The 21,655-nt window shown below is 38.6% G+C and overlaps 1 protein-coding gene across 2 annotated transcripts in view; it reads left to right on the top strand.

Annotated features, from left to right (window-relative positions):
• BTBD7 (BTB domain containing 7) overlaps positions 1-21,655 on the top strand; it is a 54,129-nt gene that overhangs the window by 11,564 nt on the left and 20,910 nt on the right. For both annotated transcript variants that reach the window (XM_063332617.1, XM_063332615.1), the window contains exons 2-3: positions 7,978-8,163; positions 13,186-14,265. In XM_063332617.1, the coding sequence (XP_063188687.1) occupies positions 8,082-8,163; positions 13,186-14,265 (1,162 nt within the window). In that variant the 5' untranslated portion in view covers positions 7,978-8,081. The remainder of the gene's footprint in view (positions 1-7,977; positions 8,164-13,185; positions 14,266-21,655) is intronic.

Genomic DNA, 21,655 nt, shown 5'->3' with positions numbered 1-21,655 from the left:
CATCACCAGAGGCTATTACTGTTCCTCTTAAAGCTGTGGAAGTTAATAAGGGAACTAAAACAGTACGATCAAAAGGATGCTTTTTTGAAGGCAAATTGAAAATAGCATGTCTTAAGAGAGGACGGGTGCTGCTTACTTATAGGTACAGAGCATAGTGTCTGGGATTGCCTTAGTAACTTTAATATACCCTCGGAGGAGACATGTTCCGAGAGGAAGTGTGGTGAATGTAACTGCAGTGAATTTAGAGGCACTATTGTGTACAGGAAGCTCCCAGATACTCATTCAGAGTAAATGGCTTTCTGCGAAATAATTGAGCCTGGAGGAAAGGGAAAATGTCTGCAGTACAAGATGACTGTAGGGTGTACCCCACTGAGGTGGTACTTGATGGGAGAAGGCAGCAGCGCTAAAATCCAGAGACGGATCTTCCATATGGTTGGGGTTTGAGCCAAGATTTCCTCGTCTTAGTAGACTTGCTAATTGAAAACAGCATCTTGTGTTGTGGTTGGGTCACAGCTCAAACAACAAGAGGAGTTCCCTTTCTCAATGAAACAGGGATCTTGGCAGGGGGCACTGTCAAAGAAAATAAAATAAAATCATATGAATTGTGAAAACTGCAGAGAGGAAAGACTACCTGGCTTGCTCCACAAAAAGCAACAATTCTGTTGACAGATAAGGGGTACTTGAACAGGAAGCCCATGAAATACACTGTATAAAGGTGGAACAACTTCATGTGGAGAATTCTTGATTTTGCTCTGCTCATTTCTTTTCCATGGAGGGGGAAGAAAGGAGCAGATGACTGAGGATACTGCCGCAGTAAAGGACAGGCGGTGTCTGGAGGCAGAAAGGGGAGGACAGTGCTCTTACCAGACTGGTGTTCAATCCCAGTATCTGAAGCTGAATTTAGCTGAAATTCAACTAAGTTAAGTTGCTGCCTAACAAGACAATTTGAGTCTTGGCCAGAACTTTGATGGAGAGAAAAAAAGCACACTACATTTAAAAAAGGTTCTGATCCTTTTTTGGAGGTACTTTTCATGTAATTTAGAGGTTCTTCTTTCTGTCTTAACCAACTGATGTGTTCACATATTTATTATACCAAAGAGAATTTGCCTTTCTTAGAAAACAAAAGAATGTTTTTGTTTGCTTAGAAGAGGCTTTTTGAAAAACCTTTAGACTCCTCAAAATATATCACGATGTGTCAGACTATCTTGCAATTATTCTAGATTGGCTAAAATGAATTATCCTTGTAAAAATGGATATTCCCTGTAAATGGGTATTTTCATTCCTAATTATTGTGTTCAGCAACGCTGATAAAGATTTGGTGGATAGGATTTCTCTGATTTTCTTACAAAGTAGATTTAATGATGTTTTGTGTCTGAATCAGATAATGTTCCTTTCAAGTGAACTTCTAAAAAATGGAAAGTCATTGAAGAATATGTGCTGTCATTTCACTTCAAGAGAGTCCTGAAGGGCAGCGAGTGAGTTCTTGCTGATTTTGCTAACAGAAGTGTTTTGAATTCAACTTCTGGAACATTAGTTAAGTCCTTCATGTGAGTATCATCAATCGGAATAGACTTTTGGTAAATTAGTGGGTACCTGCAACTAGCTGGAAGGTTCAGTGAAGTACAGAGATCAAGATTCATTTACCAGTATATGAAAACATTTAAGTTGCTTGGGAGGAACTTCCTATTCTGTGCAGGACTGTACTGCTGTAATTCAGTTAGTCTGTGTCTGCTTTGTGTGTTGTGTTTTTTTTTTTAGGTGCTGGAATATTTTTTTGTATGTAGGGAAATATAAAAACGTTGATGTCCCATGTCTCCACACTGCTGTTAGTGATTTGCCCTGTCACTTTGTGCTGATGATGTTACTTAATTGCTTCTAGGATGTGACACATTCACATCATATTCTGAATTGCTTTGCTGGTCTTCAAAAATCCTACTTTGAACACTGTTTGCAAAGGCAGCATTGAAAAGAGGGGATTTTCCTATGCATTCTGTGTCTTTTCAACTGCCAGAATGCTTCTCAATGTTTTCACGTTCTGAAGCGTACATATCTTCAAGATTACCTACCTTTATACTCTATTTGAATATAGTTCTTCTAACTTTCACTCTGGTTCCTCAGAGGACATGTTGAAAATCGGTACAGGTTATTTATTTATTTATTCCTCCTAAAACTCAGTCCTATGAAACAAATCTAGAAATAACAAGTCAGGACTACTGTGAGGGTTTTGCTGCCTCCATTTTAAAAGAACTTCTTAATGGAGAAATGTACTACTTCAAGAAAAAGAAAGTGTTTTAAAATTCATGCTTAACTTTAAGAAAGGGTTCTTTGTGGTAGCTGGAACACATGATTCTCAGCAAAGCGCTAAGCAACGCCGTCACTTTCGTAATCCAGTTATATCTGCTTTTCCTTGCCCTCTTGTCCCTGTAACTGCTGATGTGGCTTAAATTTTAGTATTTTGCTTATTGGATTTTCTTTCTTTCCAAATCATGAAATAACACAGATTCATAAACCCAAATCATGAAGAATGTTATCTGTTCGTCATTTTTGTACAGTGCTAATCCAAACCAGAACCTTTCAGTATCATCCAGATAATTTTGAATAATGATAAAGGTTGATTGCTTGACTGGATTTAAAAAAAAAAAAAAGGCAAAATTGGGTTTGCATGGTTTTGTGTGTGTGTCTAGCTACATAATCAGCTGGTCCTTCAAAATTTCGGTTGTTTCCTTTGAATAGAGAATTAGTTACCAGTTGCACAGTTTCTTCAAGATATGCTGTCCTGTATGCATTCAGTCCTTTAACGTGTATGCTCTCGAGACTGGAGACATCTAGCCTTAGTGAAATCTCTGAGTTTGCCAGTACCTCCCTTGAGTGCTTCGTCCATGGAGTAAGAGGAGGGTCAGACAGGTTCCTGTCAGCTCCTCTTCCTTGGAGAGCCCGCCTCCAGTAGGACAGTAAGAAAATGAGGTATGTAGTAAATGCACATCTGAACAAACATTTGGAACTCCAACCACAGGCAGCTTTCTCTTAATTTTTTAAGTATTTGTCCCTTCAGATGTTGTGGGCTGGTAATTCCAGTAGTGATGCTGTGTAACAACCAGCATGGCCAGCCAGAGCTGGTTTGAAGACTCCCCAGTGGATAGGAGCTGTAGAACTGTTCTGGTGAACATGGGTGTTCCTGAATTCCTTTGTGGTGGCGCAGGGCTCCAGACTGGGGGCAGGTTCAGGTTAAGGCAAGCTGGTGGCATGTATCCTGGGGACAGTGGCAGGGATCTGTTCTTACAAGCTCTTTCTCTCTTAGTTATTTGTCTACCTAATCACTATGAAAAGAGGTTTGTCCTTGCTAAAATTTAGTTGAAGAATTTCTTTACTGGAGTTACCACTTCTAAAAGCTGTTTTTTTTTTTAATTCCTGCCCTCCCCCCCTCCCCCCAAATGTACCAATTTACTGCTGGACATTGTCCTCTCATCTTGCATTACAGTTCTTCTTCCTTGTTACTTCAAAGGAACTGTTGGGGGAAAATAGCATAGCATTTTTGGTCTAGATAAAAATCTAAGCAAATATGAATAAGGTATGCTTGTGATACTTCTGTTGTCATTCACTTGGAGTAAATTTAAAATGTGTTAAGTAAAATGTAAAACCTGAAAAATCGTGTTGTACAAGTATGTGCATGTACTTGATACGATTTCCTATTTTGGTCTTAGTATTATGCTATTTCGTAACCCTATGGCAACAACTCCAGAAGAAATACAAAAAGTTCTTAAAATTTTAGAGGGGAAGAAGTCAAATGCTTTTGGTTGTAAAACATGTTGTAACACTCCCCATCTTGCCTTTTATATTAATTGTATCCCAGTGGAGTACAGAAAATTTTATGAAACCTTCGTATTGAGTGATGACTATAAACGAAGTGTCACTGTTACCCAAAGTCCATTCTGTACACAGATTTTATTTTTTTTTTTTGTATCAAAATTCCCAATCCAGGAATTGCTGGCTCTCAGCCCAGACACCTCAGATGCAAGTTGTCTTAGGTTCTTAGGATTTTAAGTTCAGTGTGACAAGTATTGAGAAGACTGAGAAACTTATTTCAGGTACTGAAACTTTTAACTAGGTTTGTGTTTATTTTAAACCTTATTCTGCTCTAAGTATAAATATAATCTGAAAGTAACTTCTGGGCTTTTTGTGGCATTTGGGATGGTAATTTTAGCTTCTAAAGCTTCCTGGTTTCATGTAACATGCTTCACATACTATTTCTGTAGTGCAGGCTTTTTTTTAAACAAACTTTGACGTAGTTTAACTTTTTTTTCTATGTACATGTATACATACATAATGCACATCTGTGTGTGCGTTTCTGCTCTCAGCAAGAGATCCTGTTTCAGTAGGTCACCAGATGTTGAATTTAGTTTTCTTTTGACAATGGTTATGTGGATGCATATAAACTCTTAACAGAAAGGCAAGAAAAAAATTCACTTGATGGTAGTTTTAGAAACAAAAAAATTCCATGACTGTTCTGAGGCTAAAATTAGATTAAAAAAATTCTTCGACTTCGCTAAAATAGGGAAGCCTTTGGTATGCAGGATAACTTCTGCAAGGAAAGGTGAAATCTTTCATTCCTTTTGCAGCTAAAAATCTAATTGTTTATGGTTTGGGGTGGTTTCCTCACTTCTGGGTTCATTTCCTACAGCTGTCTTTCACCATGGGAAACAGCATTCTTGATTTGGCATTTTATGTGGTAACCAAGATGTATTTACATTTGTCCTAGATGCAGCAGGTTAAGCCCAAGACTGACTTCTGTGCGCGTAGGCTTGGTTTAGTGTAGAGGCTGAAGCAGACACTATCAAAACAAACCAAACAGGAAAAAAAAAAAGGCACCTAAATCCATGAGTGGTTCAAGTACACCTTGCTGTCAAAAGATGCAATCCTGGTTCTAGCAGCTTGTTCCCGTGGTCCTCTTTCTTTTTTACACTTGAGCTGGTGCAAGTATTCATGTGATGCCATAACGAATCGATTAGGTAACTCATACTGTTTAAACTTTTGCTCTAGGTTGGTTTTAGTGTGGGTCAGTTTACCTGGTTCACAGAATATTTGGGCCAGAGCAAACACAGGCAGGGCTTCCTCCAGGACAGAATTCATCACTGCAGCCAGCTTAAATTGTTTGGGAAATACAACATGGGTTATACAATATTATTGTGTGAAATTTAGTGATGTACTAAAAAATACAAATGTTGTACTTTCAGTTGATACATGAGGTTAAGGACAGTAGTGGGACTAAAGCTATGATCAGTTTTGAGCCATGGGGCACAATACACTGTTAGGAACGACAACGTGTTTGAATTCAAGATGCAAAATACTCTGAAGAAGTCAGCCAGCATACATGTGAGCAAGCAGTGCATGGTTAAATTTGAAAGGAGGTATAGGAAGTTCTGGCATCTGCAAATGGCTGACCACAGTGCCTACTCTACATTGAATTCCTCCTTCACTGAAACCTGGCATGTTTGATTTTACTGATATAAATATATAAATTTATATAATGTACATATTCAGTTTATATAAATGAATATATTTTTGTATACAGCTTTAATATGACACTGTTTTTACACGATCCTATATTACTTAAGCTACATACTTTAGGGAGGGAATTCATTCTGCACAATACTCACTTGGGCTTAATATGTAACAGTGTTCTTGTGGTAAGCCTCAATACAATTATTTTATATATTGGATATTTTAGGAACTTTTTATACAGGTAATTTAAATCCTGTTGTTCTGCGAACTCAAGCATTGAATAATAGTGGTATTGAACAGTTGCATATATTCCTTGATCACATTCCTTTCATCTTCTGGGGCATGCTTGTTGCGAGGTGGAATGTATTAACTTCAATCCTGAGGCTTGGTTATGTATATTTAGTGCTTGCTAGTGGGGGAAAAAAAAAAAGGGGGCACTCCCCCACCCCCCCCCCCACCCCCGCCTTTACTTAGCTATTTCCCATGTCAGGAAGAACTGAAAAGTGTTAGTAGACATCTAATAGACAAGTTATCACACCACAGCTGAGCGCAGAAGAGGAAAGTGGAATAGCAATGGCATTATTCCAGGACTCTGTCCAAATGAACCAAATCCAATTTTAGCTGAGAAAAGGGAAGTTGTTGGGATAGCTACACAGGATGCTGGCCTTTATTTGTGAGGGATTTGCATTCAAACTGAAAGGTGGCTCTTACCTGCACGAAGCTTGTACTGAATGTAACTAATTCCGTCTGGAAATGTATGGCACGTTTAAGCAATGCATTCTGTGTGGGTACACAAATCACTTGGAGTGTCACAGTTTTAATGAAGTTATTTTCTAAGTGTTTTTTCTTAAATCATTGGAGCTTTTCATGTATGGAGAAGAGGTCTACATCCATATGGATTTGGTTGTCTTAGAATAGCCCACTTATGTCTACACAAGGAAGAAAATTAGTACGTGCATTGGCCGAGACTGAACTGATCCAACAGCTTGTGTTTGCTGAGAACATTTACTGGTGTTTGCTGGTGTGATGTTGCCCATTTTGCATGTGCCCAGGGAAGTAGTTGAGTCGCCATCCCTGGAGGTATTTAAAAGACAGGTAGACGTAGTGCTTAGATGATTTAGTGATGTTTTTTGTCAGAGTTATGTTGATGGTTGGACTGGATGATCTGAAAGGTCCCTTCCAACTTAGGCAATTCTATGATTCTATAATACTTCAGTCCCATGCCTGTGCCTTACCTTTTCGCACACCCACGGCTATAAGCCAGGTTTCCAAACCCTCTCTACTCTTCCTCCTCATGTAGCCAGCCCTCGAGCCCTGGGGCATTTGTTCCTCTTCACCCCTCTGCCTGCAGCAATTTGCAGCCTTTTCCTTCCTGGCCTGTCTCTCACTTTCTGCTCCCTGGGATCTGCTTTGCATTCTGCATTTGTGGCCTCACCTCCCCAGTGTCACAGTATCTCCCTCTTCTGAACTCCTCATGCCAGAAACAAACAGATCATTGAAGCAGAGAGTGGACTGCAATGGTGCTGCAGCTTCCTTGAATCACATGCTCTTGCATGGCACTTGTCTGATTTAGCATGCCAGAGATGTACTGAGAAAGGAGATAAAGTTGGGACCATATAGCAAAAGTAGATACACCTCTGACAACACAGGAATTTACCTACATGTTCACAATATTGAATGGAGTCTAAAAAAGTCTTAGTATAGACTTTACCTTTGTATCATACATGTGTGTTTGTGTTTTGGATGGGGGCACATGTGTTCTGTTGACAGTAGGCAGCTCTTCATGATGCTAGCTTTCATTTTGCAGTATTAATATTTTAACACTGCTAATAAAGGAATAAATTATAACGTGCTTGTTATGTGTTTAGCAATGAATCCTTGTTCAAGTTTCCTTGGAATTGACTTCGTAAATGCCTCACAAAACAGTAGATGAATGCTTAAACACTTTATTTTTACTCCTATAAACCTACTTTTAGGTACTTGTCTAAACTTGAAAAGTAGGCCTGAATGAGAACTACATAAATGATATGAAATCAAAATGCAGGTGATGGTGTAATGTCCAAGAGGATTGGTTTATTCTGCTTTCTCAGCCAATATAATTCAATTTAGGATTTTTATAACAATGCATAAACATATTGGTGTGTATGGAAAGTCTTTCTTGGTATAGTTAAAGGAGCATATCTAGTCTAGACCAACTCTCACTTGAAGATTTCTTAGGTAAATTTTCATAGCCATCCTGGTCCTTACTGCAGTTTATCATACTGATTTGTGAATAGTTTGTAAAATTACAAATTATTTTTGAAAAAAAAAATATTTTTGATCTTGGTTTAGTCCTTCATAAAAAGCTATCTTGGAAGTGTTTGAGGTTTTAATTTATGAAAATAATATGTGCTGGAGGCTGAGTTTATTTTATCTAAATCACATAATACCTACTAAAAAAAAGTAATGAAGTAACCCATTGGTGTTTTTGTTCTTCAGAAATGGAGGAACAGAATGCTGGACCTGGGATTGAAGATTTATAAAGGATTATGGGATTATACATTGAAGAGCCAGCAGGCGGAATGCCTGAATGACTGAAGAAAATGGGTGCTAATGCATCTAACTACCCTCACTCGTGTTCCCCAAGGGTAGGGGGAAATTCACAGGCACAACAGACATTCATAGGTAACTCTTTTCAGTTATTTTGTCACTTACATAAATGACTTGCTGGATTATGTATGCACTGGATTTGATTTGCTTGCAGGAATGTTATGCAGAGTTTTGATTTTTCTAGGTCACCAGTTTGAATCCATTCAAGCTCAATTGTGCATGAAATTTGGTACTGTCCAGTATCTGTTTGGCCTACATATGCAATGAGTTGATCTGCCATTTGCTAGTAAATAGACGCCAGTTTATTTAAATAAAAGAAAGTGGAGTTTTTTGGTAATTAAACCATGCATGCTAGTTTTCCCAGTTCAAGAGTGGTTGCTGTCTGTTAATATTTACTGTTTTCTACTCTTCTTCCTCAGATTTTCTGTGAAACTGTTAGAGCATATAAAACTCTTGACCACATTGTAATTCATTATAATATTGGCACTCTGTCTGATATGAGTGAATTACTCCCTTATTGCTAGAAGGGATGTCTCTGATAATAAGCCTGTTAAAGTAACAAGCAGTCTTGAAGACAGCTTTTTCTCCTGTCCTTTTCCTGGGAATTAGGGGTATTTATTGTCCTAACAGTATTATTTACAAACAAGGACCTTGCTTAACTGGAAATGTGAGCTGAAGTACTCTTAATGTATTTTCTCATCCCAGTCATAACTGGGGCAGGTATTACCTTTATGTACTTTCCAGTCTAGTGCAAAAAGACCTCAGTGTAGATCTAAGTACTGTCACACTATAAATAATAAATAGGTCTGTGATGAATCTAAAAGAAGTCAGTTTTTGAGAAGATAACTCTTGCTCCAAAAAAACCCCAACTCTGACAGCCTGAAGAATGATCTTAGCAGTAAATAACATAAATACTTTATAAACACTTTTCTCCTTTATGCCTTGGCTTGCAATGCTGAATAAGTAGTTACTGATATTCAGTGTTACTTCTTTTCTTAGTCACCGCTGAAAGCACAGTGATATCCTTACAGAAGAAAAACTGACTTGCTTTGTAATTTTTCTTTTGTCTGCGCTTTTGTGACACTCGTAACTTTGAGAGATCTGAGTAGAGGACAGCCCTCAAACTGTTACACGTAAAGGCCTGTGCTCTGGGCTAAAAATTCTGTGTGCGCTGTCGTAGCGTGTCAAGAAAGAACTTCTAGTAGTAACATCTTGGATATCCGTGCTGGGAAGTCCCCCTTAAGGCTTTATGTATTTTAAGTCTGTCAGAACTAACAGGAGTAAAAGGCTTGCCCCAGTTTATATATATGCTTTCTAAAGTCACGCCAAAATTTTTTTTGTCGCGTCTTGGTGTTTTTTATGTGCCTCTATATTAAATGAAGATAAACCCTTACAGACCTGAAAAGAGGCAGATCTGGGTGCTGAAACACCTTTAAGCAGATTTGAAGAGGGGAGCGTTCTAAAGCCTTCATTAAATTCCCCCCAAACTTTCTACTAGTTACGTGTGAGGTCTTGTTGACTACCTTCAAAATAGAAACCCATTATGTATTATGTCATGATAAATTTACTGATCCTCGTTAACTGTTGAAAACGGTGGTTGAGACTTTTTTTTGAGGAAGGTCTAAAAGTATATCGCTGTCTCATCTTGGGCAAGGCAAATGAGTGTTCGCGTTAAAATTCTTGCTGAAATATTCTGATAGTACGGTGACACTTATGAGTGTGCTATCTACAACGCAGGCGTGCATCTCTTCTTCCCACTCTGTGGACTTTGGCTCTTTCTCATCTTGACTCCTGTTTGCATGATCGGTTTGTGTCTCAGGAGAAAACAGAGGTATCCTAAAATTGATAGCTGGGGTTTTCATTGCTTGTCAGAATAATGATGTTTTAATGTTAAGTCAGCCTCTAAGGATTTTTTTTTTTTTGTGTAGAAGTTGTTAGATCTATTTACTACCCCAAAGCAGAACTGGAAATATGGGGACTAGCATTCTAGTAGCTGTAGAATGTGTATTAGTTGTCTTATTCCTGGAAACTGGATTCAGGCCTATGGGTTTGTTTTGGACATCCTGCTTTACCATTAAAGCACTACACCACATTACATTGTAATTGTAGGATGAATATTAAAAGCTGAGAGCTGATCTGGGAAAGCACAGTAGTTTCGTAAGATGAGCTCTCATTAGTTGACTTAAAGCTGAATTTCCTTGCCGTTTACGAAGAGTAGATGAATCAGTAAAAATAATGCAGTGCTCTTACTGTAAAAAATACTTTTGTTTAAGCAAAGGCTGAACTAGTCATCTCTTAGTGTTTTGTCTGCAGCATTCAGGAGGAGGATTTCACACCATTTTCTAGGGTGGTACATATGCTCAAGATGTTTATTTTTAAATAAAGCTCTATAATTAGATTTAAAAATGTGTAGGCATGCGGAGGACTAGACAGATACCATTATTCATTGTCGAGTGCCCAAGTAATTTCTCTTGGTAATCATCTGTTTCTTGTAAATATTTATCTGTTCAAAGCTAGATATGGTCTAAGGGCATGAAGTAGCTATTGCTTTTTAACAGCATTTAATATATTGGTGCCTTTTAGCATAGAAGTGGGGAATAAATTTCTTTTTCCTACTTCTAATGCTGCTGCCTTGTGAAAGAATACAGGCAGGTCAAAAAGGGGCTCTTCAAAATTCTTTCTTTGAGGGATATGGAGTCGCCAGCTGTTGTGAGCCCAGAGAGACGATGCTGGTACATCCTTACTTCAGCAGTTGTGTGGTGGCACTTTTATAGCAGTGTTTTATCTATTTGTAAGGGTTAATAGCACTGTTTGCAGTACTTCTGACGTTAAATCTTGTAAGTAGCTCAGGCTACACAAATGTTTTAGTGTCTTGTGGTAATTCACGTGCAAGTAATACCTCATGGCAGCCTTCCGAGAAGAAAGAAATTGAGACTTCTGCTGTCCTAGTTTTTCTTTAGCAGAATGTAAGAGAATATTCTGCATACTCAAATTTGCCATTAGAATTCAAAATAGAAATGAGCTGGCATGTTCTCTTGAAGCAGAATCTATACTTTTATTGCAAAATGTAATTGATACTCTTTAAATGGAGCAGAAATTCTAGGCTTGTCTCTATCAGCAGGAAACCCAGTCTCTACTTTTCTATTGTAATATCTTGTATAGCACGTGGAAGGAATTTTTATAGTGGATTTTGTGGCACAGCCTCTCTGTTGAAATTGTCTTGAGTTACTGCTGTTCTCTTAATTTAAATTGATTTTTTTTTAATGTCTTGAAATTTCAATATGATTAATAACATGTTGCCTGGTCAAGGAAAATTTAATGTAGCATGGGTAAAATGGTTAGAGGTGTTTCCTCAAAGACAGCAAAGTTCCTTCCCAAAATTTTCACTAATAAATGAATTGTAAAACCATTTTGATGCATGATTTGGGGGAGTCTTAGTTAGCTTGGCGTAAAAGCCAGCATATAAGGTTACTTTAAAATTATTGATGCTTAAATAATAATAGAATTTACAGAAATCTGAGATTGCTCCAGTTGCCAAATTTGAATTGCTCCAGTGTCCACGTGGTAACTAAAAGCGCTGTGTTTTGACAGACTGGCCCATAACATCACTGTTAAAATAGCATAGCAAAATAGCAAAACATCAGATCAACCCAAAACAAAGGGAACTGTGAGAGAGCAACGACAGATATAAAAGATATCTATCTTGATATGAAAGATATGAATGATATAAAAGGCCCCAAAAACTCAGGTGGTTGGATATGCTTTGAACTTAAAGATCCAAAAAAGGCAACAAGTAGTGAAACTGCGCAAGTGTACCACTGGAAACATGATAACTATTCTTAATGGAAAATGGACCAATGCTGTTTCAGACAAACCTGTGATTGTTACTGATCTGTATACCACTTGCAAATGGTTTCTTCTTTTGTCTGGAAGTAGTAGTTGGGTTTGTGTACATTATTATTTTTTTCCTGGTATGTCTGGGGTTTTTCACCATCTGGTTTAGAGTGAAAATTCTGTAAATACAGTTAAATTAGAAAATAACCCTTTAACGTGAGAGTCATGCTTCTGTTTAAACTATAGTTTTTAACTACTTTTTTACCAAAACATTGCATCAGTTTTCCATTACTTCTAGAAATGCAGATCCTAACTCCTCTTTTTCCTACTAAATTGCTATCAGTGTTACTGTGTATGCAGCTAGCCTCAAACTGACAATCAGCAAAGGTTCATTTAGCAGAACAGGTCAGGGATGTAACAAATAATGTTGAGGGGAATCTGTTTTTCTTTTTATGATGTTTGGATCATAACATAGTTTCCCTATAAATGCTTTTTGAGGGGAAAAATAATTATATGTGTAGTCTGAGTGTGTAATGCTCTGTTGAAAGGACATCTTTAATAATACAGTAAAACTTACATTCCCCATATTCATTTAAATGGGGTGCACGCACAAATTAGTATCTGTGGTTCTGTGGAAAGGAGCCCGTTTTATGTGTTTGACTTTCAGCATTACTTGATTATCATATGACAGGATTTTTACTTTCTTGCTAAATTTGCATTGAAAACTAATTCATTGTCCTCGATTTCCCTAAATGTTTTGGCATTGTGTTATCTTTTCTTCCTTTTTTCTTGTGACTGTGATAACTATCTGATGCCAAGTATGCTTTTCTTGTTGAAATGATACTTAATGCTAGAACAGCAGAATTTGAAAAACACTTTGAAGAGGGAGGTGCTACTGTTTCACTGAGATCATACAAGTTTTTAAAAAGGCTGTATTTTTCACCTCCTGTAGTTAATACAATTACACTTGTAACCTTATGACCACAGTGTTCTCTTTCTGCTTGGTTTTTAAAATTGAGTAAATTTCAAAAAAAAAACACAACCAAAACCCAAATAACTTTCATAGTCGCAAAAAAAAAATTATTTTTGTTCTTAATGGCAAGAAAAGGGCTTCACTCAGGTTTCCAGCTTGCTGAATTATCTGATCTGAGGAGATGGAGAAACTGTGTAACTTGCAGGGACATGGATGGACTGTCTGCGTGTTATGGTCCTTCCTTTTAAATTTAAAGAATAAATGTGTTCAATTTTCTTTTTTGCCTTCAGGGACATCATCCTATTCTCATCAAGGTTATGGCTGTGAATCAAAGCTGTATAGCCTTGACCATGGCCATGAGAAACCTCAAGACAAGAAAAAGAAAACTTCTGGCCTTGCCACCCTCAAAAAGAAATTCATTAAGCGTCGGAAATCTAGCCGATCTGCTGATCATGCCAAGCAGATGCGCGAACTCCTCTCAGGCTGGGATGTCAGAGATGTTAATGCATTGGTAGAAGAATATGAAGGGACATCAGCCTTAAAGGAACTTTATCTACAAGCTAATTTGGCAAGACCAGAAGCCAGGACGCTACAAAAAGACATGGCTGAACTTTATCAGTACAAATATTGTACCGATGTAGACTTAATATTTCAAGAAACTTGTTTTCCTGTGCATCGTGCAATATTGGCAGCAAGATGTCCATTTTTTAAGACGCTACTTTCTTCCTCACCGGAGTATGGGGCAGAAATAATAATGGATATTAACACAGCTGGCATAGATATGCCTATGTTTTCTGCTTTGTTACACTACCTTTATACGGGCGAGTTTGGAATGGAGGATTCAAGATTCCAAAATGTTGATATCCTTGTGCAGCTTAGTGAAGAATTTGGAACACCAAATTCCTTAGATGTTGACATGCGTGCACTGTTTGATTACATGTGCTACTACGATGTGGTTCTTAGCTTTTCATCCAACTCTGACTTGGTTGAAACTTTTGGTGGAAGTCAGAACTGTCTAGATGAAGAGCTCAGAGCTCACAAAGCTATTATTTCATCACGATCTCCATTTTTTCGTCACTTGCTGCAGAGGAGGATACGAACTGGTGAAGAAATCACAGACCGAACTCTACGAACTCCAACTAGAATTATATTGGATGAATCTATCATACCAAAAAAATATGCTAAGGTCATTTTGAACTGTATGTATACAGATGTGGTGGACCTCTCAGTTTTGCACTCCAGCCCTTCAGTGGGCAGTTTAAGTGAAGTTCAGGCTCTTGTAGCAGGAAAACTAAACATGACGAGGGCTGAAGAAGCTATGGAACTTTATCACATAGCACTGTTCTTGGAGTTTAACATGCTTGCACAAGGTATGTAATACTGTCCTTGCTGTAGAATATATGACCTTATTAAAAGATTTTTTTTTTTAGCTCTCTGGCAGTGTGAGTATGCCTATGAGTCTTGCAATCAAAAGGAATTCATTTTCCATCTGTAAGTTGTAGATAATGCATCTGTGTCTTCTATGGACAGAAGAAATGCCATGTGAGAGCTTTTCACTGTATTGCACGTCATTATTGAAGCATGCTATTTATGTCAAATATGTATAACTGGTTTTGATACTTCTGATCTTTATCTACTTTCATCTATAGCCCATTGTTTTGGGTGTAAATGATGGGGGGAGAATACAAGAGATCGTTGTCGAGGGGAGGAAATACTTAGACTTGTTATGAAGTGTCCCTATATGTTAACAAGGCTGTAAATTTGAATGATTATTTCTGTGGTTTTTGTCAAATGAGGTACACCAAGCCTGCAATCTTGCAGTTGGAAAGTAAATTTAAACAGCTTAGTGGCACTAGTCCTAGGTCTTTAGTATCTATTTTGTTGTTGTATGGAACTGAAGGCAGGGGCAGTCAGGATTTTCAGACTTAAAGTTTAGAAACTTCACTTCTGTTCATTATTCCTGAAGATCATGCAGATCTTGATAACATACTTCCTGCACATGGAGGCTGGCCAGAATTATTGCAGTTTCTGATGAGGTGTCGGAGCACTGACCAGTGAACTAATAATATCTCTTGTGGTGGCAGGAGCTTTGCTTGCTGTTTCATCTGTTGGTTTTTGAGCTATTTAGTGGCCAAATTGTACATAATGGGATATGGCAATTTCTTCAGGCCTTGTTGGTGGGGGATGAGAATTTTAGTTTTGAGCAAAGAAATAGAGAATGGAATTCACCGAGATACCAGCAACATGATTTGTTTAAGCTAGCTTAATTTTTTTAAGAAAATAACTTTTTATAGTAGACCTGTACATCTGTAACTTCTAGCTATCAAATGAAATTTGACAAGATTGAAATCTTTGTAGTATACACTATCAAGTAGACCTCAGAAAAATAGGAAACTTCTGAAGGAGCAGGCAGGAAAAAGATACAAGCACTGCAGGAAGAGATCATGCTTATAATGGGTTCTCCTAATAGTTATCTCAAACTGTGAATGATAAAGATATGGGAAACTAATCCAAACTATTGTATCTTCTCTAGGGGTTGTAACAGGCAAACTAATTTTCAGATGATGCTGAAAGTTGAAATAATACTACTTCAATAAAACTGGCAGAAAATACGGGAGATGAGTTTTCTGGGAAATGCTGCTAGAGGAATGCAAATGAGGTGCTCTTAGGCTCAGAATCATCAAATCATAGAGCAGCCCACGTTGAAAGGGGGCTTGAAAGATCATCTGGTCCAACCTTTCATGGGAAAGGCAGCCTGGATGAGATTATCTAGCACCTTGTCCAATCACACCTTGAAAACATCCAGTGATGGGGACTGTACCACATCCCTGGGGACATTGTTCCTCAGAATGATTGTTCTCACTGCAAAAAATGTCTTGCATCGAGATGTCTCCTGGTGCAACATGTACTTGTTGCTCCTTGTTCTCTCCATGTGGCTCCTTGTGAAGAGAGAGCCTCTGTCCTCTTTTGTAGCTGCTCTTCAGGTACTGGCATACTATGGTGGGGTCCCCCCAAGCCTTCTCTTCCCCATGGAGAGAAGACCTGACTCCTTCAGTCTTTTCTCATAGGGCAGGTTCTCCAGCCCTTTGGTCATCTTTGTGGCACTGCTTTAAGCCCTCTCCAGTCTGTCTGCATCTTTCTTATTTTTATTGTTGTTCTTCTCTAAGTACACCTAGAAACTTAACATCGAATGCAGTGCAGAAGTGGCAAAAAGTTTTACTGCAGTTGAACTACAGTATTAAATTAATTCCTATACGATATTTGCAAGTTAATAGTACTTGAGAACTGGACAACTCAGTATATCACCTGAGAGCAAGAAAGGAAAACTATCTGTAATTAAAAAGGTGGTATAAGTGTACAGTTGCTCAGGTTTGGTGCATGCACATATACAAGTGCTAAAAGGATGTAGTGAGCTCAGGGAATACTAATGAGGGAATTAAACTATGAATGAAGCCCTCAGTAAGACACTGAATAATTATGCACTGTTTCATAAATGAACAGGGTGTAATTCTTTCCCTCAGATTGGAAACCTAAAGTGTAAGAACTGTGATCTGGAGGTGCTTTGATGAAGCAGTGTAGGTTATATCAAAGCAGATAGGCAAAGACAGAGGAGTTCAAAGAGAAACTTAGACTTATAGGAAAACGGCTTTTATTTTTTAGGTATTAGTAAATGCTGCAAAACAGAACTGATGTTTTATTTGAGGCAAAGTTTCATTATTTCTGCTTGCTTTGTTGAGTGTGCTTGGATCGGCGTGTCCTAAACCAGCAGTCTTTTCAGTAATGCACTGCAGACCAGTGCTGCTCTGGAATATACTTTCTATGAGTCAGCGGTAACAAGATCTTAACTTTTCCCTGGAGGTGTTTCCCCGGTACTAGCTCTAGGGAGGAAGAAGAAAGGCAGCAGCTGGAGTTGTGCTGGGCTGGCAGCACTTCAGCATTTGCGCTCGGGGGGCTGGAACCAGCGAGTACAGCAGTGCGGGCTCAGTCCTGGTGGTCCTCTGGGTGAACCAGAGCTGTAGCGTTTTGGGAGGAAGTAGGGGGATGCAGTGGCCTTTGGAGGAATTTTCTTCCTTCCCCGGTAAATCTGTGTATGACCACAGAAGTGGTGAGCTGGGAGGGTGGGGAGGTTGTTAAATATATAGGGGAGAAATGCAGTAAAATCAGGCAAGAGTTGAAATTTATTATATTATCCAATACTAGCAAATGTAAATTTGGCACCCCTTCAGATACTGAAATTCTAGATGTTAACTTGAACTAATAAGGATTTTACAAATTGGTGCTGCATTCCCTAGCTACAGGAGAAAGCAGTAAGCAGTCTGTAGAAAATCTCTATATGCCAGTGAAGTCAGTATCTAATAGTTTCCTACTTAATTTGCTGAGTTCATGTTTGGGTCATTGGTACTGTGCTGACACTGAAGAATTATTCAGGTATAATCTTAAAAAGGAAGTTTGATCAGGGGAAACTGTATGCCTGCATTTGACTAACAGATTACTTAAAGTATGCACTTCAGTAGTGACCACCATTCTTGTTTTTGGCACTTAACTTGTAGCACCTTGTCCTCCCTTATTGCAATACTTAACATGAGGTAGAGGAGAGATCTTGTTTCAGTAGTGTCCCTCCTGTTCCCTGATTTCATAGCTAGCATACTTCTGTGCCAGAAGCTGTCACTCAAACATCTGACTTCTAGCATCGCTCTGCATAATATCTAGAAGAGACAGCATTGCGTAGGTGTTGGAGACCACTCAGCAGGCAGTTCTCATGAAATCTCTTAGCTTGGTCCTCTGGCAGCTCTTTTCTATGCTGTTGTGCTGCAGGTGTCCAGCTCTGCCCCAGTTCTGACCAATCCCATCAGTCGGCTTTTGCAGTAGCTAATGTCTTGAGTTTCTTCTCTAGATTTCCACACCCCCTGGCTCAAGATTTTTGATTCGGTTCACTCATGTTAGCCAATTGCAGACTTGCTAAAGCTCGTCTCCTTGGTTTCCTGGAAAATATTTTTGGGCTGATTATATGTAAGTCTGGATACTCTTTCCAACTCATTTTGCTCACTTTTACTCAGTTTTGGCTGGGTATTTGTAACTGAGTGTCAAGTGAAGTTGATGTATTTTAAAGCTTCTGATCAACTGTTTTCATTTTCAACAGATTTTAGTTTGATTTCTCTTCAGGGACCTTCCTAAGTATCCAGATGTTCTAATTTTTCTTCAGTTTCAGCAGATGATTCAGCTTTGACTCTTTCCACAGAAATCTTCCTATTCCTAACACAGTGATACTGCTTTTTCGGACTATTGTATTTTATTAGATGGTTTTCCAGTGACGAAGTCAGTGATAGTGTGGCTATGTGCTATGAATCTTTACAGTCCAAGTCAAGTAAGATTTCTTTATTTAGAATTTATCCTGGCTTCAGCTTGATTTGTTTCAGATGATGATAGTCACTTCCAAGAGAAACTGAATTAGGTCTTTGAATGAATTAATTTGAATAAATGAACTAATCAGCAAGCATATCTCATCTATAGAGCTGATCATAGTGAAACCCATTTGTACCTAACCAGACAGAGACTGCTGTTAGGGGTACTGCAGTATTTAACTACCAAAAAGTGAAGCTCTTCACTGCTTTCACAGAGGCTGTGAGGATTAGAGTCCTCTCCATGAGTTTGTCATACCCCTTAGTGAAACATTTCTGTGCTCTCCCTGCTTATTTCTGCACTTTGCTCCTGCTTTTGTGTCTTTATGCTACCTTGCTGCTCTTGTCAAGTGTAGTGGTGCGATGGCTTTAGCGCGTTGACTCTCAAAGATGAGGTTTAAAATCACTTATCCTTCCTCTTCTGTAGCACAGTTATTAAAACCAGATCAGTTCCCTAGTTCTGTTCATCATGTGTTGTTAAAATAATCGCCCCTTGTAGTCTTACTGCGCTGCCATATCCACTGCTGTTGCAGAAAAGTTTGACTTCAGGTATGTTAATTTTATTAGATAGCTATGTTAATTAATCCTCTTCTGCATCTTGGCCCTGTTGCTTACTGTCATGAGTAGCTGCACTGAGGCGGTGGTACAGTAAGTTTTTCTGTTACAGGTTTTTGGATACTGGAGCCCTATGAAATAGTTTTGCCCAGGGATCTTTTCGGCCTGCTGATTCCAAGAAGTTTTCTAAAGTAAAGTTGACAAAAAATAGCTTAACTTCAGACTTTTTGCTTTCCTTTTATTTTTGGGTGTTGACTTTACCCTTGACAAGACTAAGAAGTAAGAAACTTTATTTTAAAGCCGTAGTCAGTAGCGCAGCTTTTGATCTAGAGGCAGATATCACCTGACATCAAAAGTACCCTTGATCTCAGCAGGACTGAAATGCCAGGAAGCCCACAGTAGTGGTATTAAATACACACAAATGTATTGTGGGAAAATTACAGCAGGAGTGTCAGTTATATATCAGTGCAGTAGGAATGCTCAAAGGAACCAGTCTGGCACTTTCAGCTTTAAAATAAATTGGGTATCATTAAGTAAATATTAAAATAAATCTGACCTATTATTTCCGTACAATGCTTCTCTTGCACTCAAGCCTGAATTTATTGCTTAGGTTTTATATTATGAAGATGAAGACTGGAGAATGCAGGAAGTGGAAAAGATCTTCCCTAGAGCAGTTACACTTCAGGGTTATATGCAGGGGTAAAGAATTTGACAGAGTTGTGTAACTAGGCACATAAATATGACATTGCAAATGAATTTTTGCAGAGAAACAGATCTGGTCACTGTTTCCAGGTTTTTCTTCCAGCTGCCGGTGTTCTAGGAAGGATACGGCTTAAATACTGAACAGTGGTGGCTGGTGGTGATCCCTCTGAACAGCAGCTCTTCCTCCCTCAGCCCTTCATTGTTCCCAGGTTAAGTTCTTCCCTCTGGTTTGTCATGGTTTAGTTGACAGCTTTTTGTTTCCGACTGAGGATTGTTTTCTGTTGAAGCTGGATCAGTTACACTGCCTGCGCTGCTGCTGAATGGGCTTCTTAAGGAATGCTGAAGCCCAGTCAAGGGCCGTTATCAATTCACGGCCCAGAGAAGCCAAAGATGTAAATGCAGATTTCAAGCTTCCTAAATTCATGCATTGTGCATGCAGCAGGAGCAAAAGAGTAAATTCACTTTCATTGTTTGGGAGAGAAAACATTAAAGAGCTTTTGCCACAAATATTGAATGCTTTAAACATGTAACAATTACCTTACATTTCTGATGAAACTTACAACTTCAAAATCCAGCTGTTAATATCTTAGAATGTTTAACAGCTTTGTAACTGCCATATCATAAATTAAAATATTTTTAAATAACACAAGTTGCATTGCTTTCATCTGCTCCCTAATTTAAGATTTCAAATGGCTGGATAACATGCTGTCTTGGAATTGACACAGCTTACTAAGTTCTCACTGTGGAAGGATGGTTAGCATAACACAAAATGCTGCCTGACCTAACTTTCAGATCATATTTTATTTTTGCTTTAACACTTAATCTCAAGCGCTATAAAGTTGTCAGTTTTGTATTTCAATAAAGCAAAAAAATAGCACTGTATACTTTAACAGTGCCATAATAGATGTACTTGAATTCTGCCTTTCAAGGATGGGAGTATATGAGTGTTTTAAATTTTCGTGCTTAGAAAAGTTATCAGAGGGATTAAAAATAGCTCAGAAGAGGTACTGAATTTAGCAATAAACTTCAGCAGTGTTTGACCACTAATGCCTGTTGAGTCCTCCTTGCTAATTGATCTCCAATGCTACTTAGGTCTTGTTTTCTTTTCTGTAAAACATTCATGTAGTTTTGTACCTTCATGTAACCAAAACTTCTGTGCTTCGGAGTTCTAAAATGTGGAGAATAATCCACCTGCAAACTACAGGCTTAGCATCAGTTAACTATTAACTTAATCTCTTTTTAAAGACTTTTTTTTTTTTAAGCAATTTGGGGAAGAGATAAAAAGCCCAAAACCTTCAAGAAGCTAGAAACCTGTAGCATTACTTTATGACAGAGAATATAGTGCTACCAGAAGGGAATAAATGTTAATAACTGGGAAAGTCAGCTTGCATCCAGAAGAGGGATGCTGAACAAGATCCCTCGCTCACAATACAGTTAGAGAAAAGTAGAGGCTGTTCCAGTTGCTGCTTATGTGATAATCACTTAAAAAGGATGACTTGCTGATACTGTTTTTGTAACTGATGTTTTGCATGCTGCTGTGGAGAACCTAAATTCCTATTGCCATGTCTCCCAAGCTGCTTGTATGAGGTCACTTGAGTCTGACAGATTGTTTGGCTGTCAGAAGTTCTACTGCTGCCCTGTCTCCTGCATTAGCCTCCTCGTTTCTGTTCTCTATGCTGGCAGTAGGGTTTGCGCCATTGGGATCTAATGCTGCTGGAAGTATGATTGATAGAAATTAGTTAATTTGTTCATTGAGTGGCCACCCAAGCACCAATGTGACAGAACAGCAGGAGATGCGGAATGTAAGAAGATGACAATCTCGTTTAATACCACTATACAAGGTGGCTAGCTTCCACGAGTGCTTCCACAGCCCGAGAGTGTGGGCTGCCTTCTGAAGAATCCTTAGCAAGTACAGGACACGTTTGCGTTTTTGGGTCTGTAAGATGTGGGAAAGGGGCTGAACGAATGTTATCTTCTTTTTTTCCTTTCTCTTCCCATTAGAAGCTTGGTTAGATCAGCCAGGTTGCTCATGAATGGGCGAGACGAATGTCTGTGGAACTTCCAATCATATTGCAGTCCAGAACAGCTACAGGTCGTGCCTCTG

The sequence above is a fragment of the Chroicocephalus ridibundus genome, chromosome 4 (genome assembly GCF_963924245.1).
Source record: "Chroicocephalus ridibundus chromosome 4, bChrRid1.1, whole genome shotgun sequence".
Lineage (NCBI taxonomy): Eukaryota > Metazoa > Chordata > Aves > Charadriiformes > Laridae > Chroicocephalus > Chroicocephalus ridibundus.
The sequence above is the reverse complement of the archived record's forward strand: the minus strand, read 5'-3'. Positions and strand labels throughout refer to the sequence as shown.